The sequence below is a fragment of the Zophobas morio genome, unplaced genomic scaffold (genome assembly GCF_036711695.1).
Source record: "Zophobas morio isolate AGI-343-1 ecotype UQ-CSIRO unplaced genomic scaffold, CSIRO_AGI_Zmor_V1 ptg000058l, whole genome shotgun sequence".
NCBI lineage: Eukaryota > Metazoa > Arthropoda > Insecta > Coleoptera > Tenebrionidae > Zophobas > Zophobas morio.
The window spans coordinates 3,966,354-3,972,527 of record NW_026972163.1 but is presented as its reverse complement, the minus strand read 5'-3'; the positions used below and the strand labels follow the sequence as shown (position 1 = coordinate 3,972,527).

Genomic DNA, 6,174 nt, shown 5'->3' with positions numbered 1-6,174 from the left:
CCGAATAAACTTTGGACAACCTGAGATCCACTATAATAAAAATACTTTTTAAAGTATATATTTTACAAAAAATGCCTCAATACCTTGTCTAACTCACACCCCCACAGAGGGGAAAACATTTTTAACATTTAATTTTCTTGACAAAATTTGTGCAAAACGAGATCATTTGTAAAAACACAACCAGTCGAGATCCAGAAATGTATACATTGATGTAAAACGCAAAACATGAGATCCGGTAACGTTGCCAGAGTTACGTCTGGCCCGTCTGCGCAAAGAGACCAGTTGCACGTGCATTTACGTAGTTTTTCAGAGTTTTGGTGTTTTGAGTGGATAGTCAGTGGTGATGTAAGCAAAATTTTTCGACATCATGATAAGTCGTGGAAAAAACTTAGTATATTTGGCCAGAAGTGGAAAATCTAATGTACCATTAAACGAAGGTAAAGTAAAATAAGAATGGTATTATTACAATGTTAATGTTAATCTCGTCGCATTTTAACAGTGAAACTAGATGAATCCGACGAACACTCGGACGAATATAATTATGATTATTTAGAAGACCAATATGCAGAAGACCCGTGGTCACATTTTAAAAAGTGGCAAGCAGCAAAGAAAATAAAAATACCATTGGCTCAAAGATTGAATAACTCATACTGTAATCAAAAGGTATGTATATTTGAATTATCGATTTAATACAATTAAGATGGATTTCACAATTTCAGTTAACTTTAATCATTCGTTAAAAACAATTGTTGGTATGGTTGTAACAAATATATCTAAGTAGTTAATCATCCGTTAAATTTAACTAACATTGGTGATACCGACCCTTATTGCATTTGTTTTATATCTTATATATAAAAAAATTATAAAGTCCACTGTTCGACGTAGATAAAAGTTAAAATTATTAGTATATTATTCGTCAAAAATCATACGAGTTAATTTAGAGTACCCACCTGTAAGTCAGATAAAATTATTTTTAAATAGACCGCTGTTCAGAAGGGAATTCTTTAGAAACTTTTCGGTTTTGGACACAAACAGCTTTAAATTTCATTAATTGTTTTTAATAAAAATTGTACTTTTTGAGAAAAGGACTTTCACTGCCGCAGATTTTTTTTTCTTATTTAAGATGTTATAAAGAAGATTGAATAGAAATATTGTACTTCATTTAAAACATGGCACCAAGGGCAGTCGTCTTTTGGTGTTTAAAAAACTAGTTACCATCAAAAAACGTTCATTAAATTTAAAATTATTGGGTTAGTTCATCCTAATCCGAAAATTGGACAGAACTCAATTATAAAATTTTAACGAATTTTTAGGACAACCATATGGAAAATGATAATCAAAATTTTGAAGAACGTGTGCTTGAAGAATTAAGACCACTTGAAACTAGCCCACAACTCTCAACGTTAGACCACAATCTTCAGGTATGTAGTAAAAAGTAATTTTCCTAATGCAGTTGTAAAATGTCAACATTATTGAAACTCGAGTCTGACTGAATACTTTCAGAGCGATTTTTTCGCTTTCTATCATCGACAGGCGTGCGTCCTATTTCATACAAATTTTTACAAGAACTATTTGTCTTTAGCGAAAATGTACAAATATAAGTGTTGGATAAATACATATTCCCCTTAACGGTTCTATAAGTTGTGCAGCTAAAAAAAAATATGCCTGATATTTTAACAGTACCTAAATTAATTTCCATGAATCTTTAGAACCCTGTACATAGATTTGACGTATTTTTAGGGAAATGTTCAAACCGGATCTGAGAATAGTGTTAATAGCGTTTTAAATGATATTCAAAATCATGAAGACCCTGTTAACCAATTAACGCCTCTAACTACTACAGAAGCGGTGCATACATGTAACGATCAACTTCTGGTATGTATGTTGTTCTAACAGTCATGTATGTAAAATATTGTAAATCAGAGTAAGTTTTATAGTAAAAATTATCATTTTATTTCAAAAATAGCCAACTGGTGCATAAAAAAATGTAGAAAAATGGGCAATTTCACTGCTAATTCCTGCATTTTTAGTGCCCATTTTTCACTCAAGACCTACACAGTACTTAACGAAAACAAATACAAAATAATGTGTTTTAGAATTCCGCCGAAAAGGAAGATCATAATAGTGATGACGAAAATTCGCATTTGTCGGAGAGTTCCCTATTTGCAGATTCATCAGTAAGTGAAGTAGTTAAATATCGAATATCAGATTTGTTGTTTAAGTAGGTACGTACCATCAGTGGACAAAGAAAATTGGAAATTGGAAATTTTACAATTGTCAATTGTGTCACAAAACGACAATCATAATTACATTTTAAAAATGAAATTCAGATATACAGGGTGATTTTGAAATACGTTCGGAAAATTAAAGCACAACATCTCTGAAATAAGTTGAGGGCATTTCCAGTAATTTTTATTCATTCTAATACAAGGATAAAAATCCCAAAATCCAGACCTAATTCGGCGCCACTGATATGCACATAATGAGACGTATGTTGGCGTTGTATGTTGAATCGGACAATTAATTTTTTACGTCATATTTGTCAAACTTATAACAATAATAAACACGTTTTTCAATAAAGGGTACACGTCTGCATAATAGACAAGGCATAATAGACACATTTTGGACACGCCAAATATTGAAAAACGTTTTTATTTCGATTTTTTTTATTGTTATAAGTTTGACAGATGTGACGTAAAAAATAATTATTAACGCATTAAGCGAAGATATACGCCTCAAATTTTTGTAGTTAAAAAAGCTAACAACACAAAGAACACAATCGGTATTTAACTATGGATGATGCAAATAGATTATAATCAGTGCCGCATCATCAAAATTGAACAAGATTTCTATCAAAATTTTCTTGAAACTGGGGCAGCAATTTAAAAAACGAAACCTGCGAAATTCTTTGATTGCTAGTAAATATTAATCGATGTGTTTTCCGAACCCATTTCAAAATCATTTTTTTCGTAATGTCATCCGGTGTCAACCATATCTCATAAAATGATGGGAATACTTTTTAACAAAAACCCAACTTATGTGTTTAAAGTAGATGGATGGATAAATTATTCAGTTTATATGTTTAAAATTCTGTAATTTTGAAAATGATCTAGTTATCAACTGTGCTCTAGTTTTTTTGTTCAGTGATGGTAACTATTTATATTGGAAATTCAAAATTTTCTCATCCTTGCTGAAAAATGATAACGCTACTGTATAAAAAACTTCTAGAAATTTCAATTGATTACATTTAAAATAAAATATTGCCAATGATAATATCATTACTTTTAGGTTTCTTGGAAGCCCAATCAAGAGAATGATGTCACTTCAGAAGATAATTATTCCGAGATAAGCGAGTCTATCCCCCGAAAATCACCTATATATTTTCAGACCGCTTCTAAGGAACGTCAGTCATCAAATCCTGTCAAGTGTATTGAAAGTTCTCTTGACGCGAAAAATCCACTCCCAACGAGTCCAAAACCATTACCTACATCAGACTGTGATTTATCGGTATGCGTATTTTTATTGAATACATTCATATAAGTACGTAGCCTATGTATCAGAAATACGAGGTTTTTACATTATAGCGCGTATCACTTTAGCCTGAGAATATAGTATATTTATTATTAGCCAAGGTTGCAACGCCAAGCATTCTAGACCGAGCGCAAATTAGAACCCGAGACGCGCAGCGTCGAGGGCTCTGAAGCGCGAGGTCTAGAAGTGGCTTTGCAACCGTGGTTAATAACAAATATACTATTTTTTTCACTAGTAGAAACCATAAGACAATAAACTGAAAAAATAAACGTTTAATTTTTTGACGCAACATGATTTTGTTTTGATTTCTAATCAAACTTAATCTAAATCGTCAACACAAAGAAAACCGTTTATACTTGTCGCTGAGTTAATCATTTTATCTTCTACCGTCTACCAACTACCATGCGTATACTCAAGTAATGTTTGTAGCACACATTTGTTCATTTTTTAAGAAATAATCACATCAAACATTGCGTACATAACCTCAATTTTTCTTTTTGAACCGGTGGTCGCAAAAGTTGAATTTGCTACCTCTAAATGAGTCGACATTTGCATGGATCATGGCTGCTAGTGAAAAAAAAATTGTTTTCACTAGCAGCTATGAAGCATGTCCACTCATTTAGAGGTAGCAATTTCAACTTTTGCGACCACGGGTTCAAAAAGAAGATTGAGGTTATGTACGCAATACTTGATGTGATTATTTCTTAAAAAATGAATAAATGTGTGATACTAACATTACTTGAGTATACGCATGGTAGTTGGTAGACGGTGGAAGATAAAATGATTAATTCAGCGACAAGTGTAAACGGTTTTCTTTGTGCTGAAGATTTAGATCAAGTTTGATTAGAAATCAAAATAAAATCATGTTGCGTCAAAAAATTGAACGTTTATTTTTTCAATTTATTGTCTTATGGTTTCTACTAGTGAAAAAAATAATATATTAACCACGGTTGCAAAGCCACTTCTAGACCTCGCCCTTCAGAGCCCTCGACACTGCGAGTCTCGGCTTCTAATTTGCGCTCGGTCTAGAATGCTTGGCTTTGCAACCTTGGCTAATAATATACTATTTTCCTACTCGTTGCTATGGACGACGTCTAGCAATAGTTATTTGTGACACAAGACCAGAAAATGCATGTTTGCGAGTGCGAGTGATAATGTGGAGCCGAGAGACGCTAGTCCAGGCGGAACAACACAAGCACTCGCAAAACATTTTGTGGCCGTGTGTCTCACATAATTTTTTCTACTCGTTATCCCTAATATCTGAAGAAAAAATGCAAACAAGTTTCCACAACAAAAGTCAAATTAATGACATTTCTCCAATCTGTCTTTCTTTCCGTACGTTGGTATTGACGACGTTGTGAAATAGCTTTTGCCAGACGTCGTCCATAGCAACGAGTAGGAAAAAGTTCTTGCAACTTACTCTATGATGTTAAAATACCATTCTTTCAGGGTTCCACTCGAAGACCAATTCATAAAAATCCTGTGGAACACAGTCTACGCAAGGGAAGAGTATGGGACAAAAAGGATCGCTGCTCTTACTGTGATAAAGACGTCACTAATTTTTCAAGACATCTTTTTAGAAAACATGCAGAAGAAGAAAGTGTACGAAAAATCCTTGAACAGCCAAAAGGTGAACGCAAAAGAAAAATTATGATTGATCTCATAAGAAAGCAAGGGAATTTTACAGTACTAGGAGAGAATATAACGAGGCCGGTTCAAAGACCGTCTGCAATACAAAGTAAAAATGATGAAATTCTCCCAACAGATTACCTTCCATGCATTTATTGTAAAGGATTATACAAAAAAAAATCTCTACGGAGGCACGCCCTTACTTGCTGTTACAATAAAGAGATTAATCAAAAACACAATTTTGCAAGCGAGGGTCAGACAATGATTGCTTTTACTGAATCTCGTCAAGAATTTCTAAAAAAATCAAGATTGAAATGCGAAGTGTTTAGCAAAATGCGTGCTGACAGAATATCTTTAAACGGAAAAAGTGACCCAATAATCTGTCAATATGCAGAAGACTATCTGCGCAAACATAAAAGACCACATATCAAAAATGCGGTATCAAACAAAGTGAGGGAATTGGGAAGACTTCTCATTCCACTTCAAGATATTTATAAAATTAATTCCATGCTAGAAGTGTTGAAACCTGAACACTTTGATAAAGTAGTTTCCGCCAGCCGCATAATTTCGGGTTACAATGAAGCAAAGCGATCCTTTAAAGCGCCTTCTCTTGCTCTTCATATGAAAACAATATTATTAGCTGTATGCTCTTCAGCTAAAACTCTTATGTTAAAAAAACATCCTATTTTGGGGATTACCGATTATGACATAGCACTCAAAAATGTTAAGGGATTTCGGGAGTTGGTCGATGCTAACTGGAAATTTGAAATGAGCAGTCTGGCACTAAAGGACCTTAATGAAAAGCAATCAATAAATCCGCAGAAATTACCAGTAACCCAGGATATTATTTTATTCAGAAATTATACGCAAGAAATTGCGGAAACATGTGTGAAAGAACTAGAAACGAATTCAGAAAACTTGACGTCATTCAAAAAACTTACGGAAGCGGCTTTGGCTCTGACAATAATTTTAAATAGGAAGAGAATCGGAAATGTACAATATACACAATTATAA

At 33.4% G+C, this 6,174-nt stretch overlaps 1 protein-coding gene across 1 annotated transcript; it reads left to right on the top strand.

Moving 5' to 3' along the window:
• On the top strand, nucleotides 1–6,174 carry LOC135143224 (uncharacterized). The gene is made up of 7 exons (XM_064075103.1): nucleotides 1–437; nucleotides 500–663; nucleotides 1,314–1,421; nucleotides 1,741–1,875; nucleotides 2,097–2,177; nucleotides 3,289–3,507; nucleotides 4,981–6,174. The coding sequence occupies exons 1-7, from the start codon at nucleotides 368–370 to the stop codon at nucleotides 6,172–6,174; spliced, it is 1,971 nt and encodes a 656-aa protein (XP_063931173.1). The 5' UTR covers nucleotides 1–367.

Excerpts from the sequence above, each read along its gene's own strand:
- LOC135143224 (XM_064075103.1), top strand. The coding sequence starts at position 368 with ATGATAAGTCGTGGAAAAAACTTAGTATATTTGGCCAGAAGTGGAAAA. Across the intron at positions 664-1,313 it reads ACTCATACTGTAATCAAAAG|GACAACCATATGGAAAATGA; the intron begins GTATGTATATTT and ends ACGAATTTTTAG. Across the intron at positions 2,178-3,288 it reads CCCTATTTGCAGATTCATCA|GTTTCTTGGAAGCCCAATCA; the intron begins GTAAGTGAAGTA and ends CATTACTTTTAG.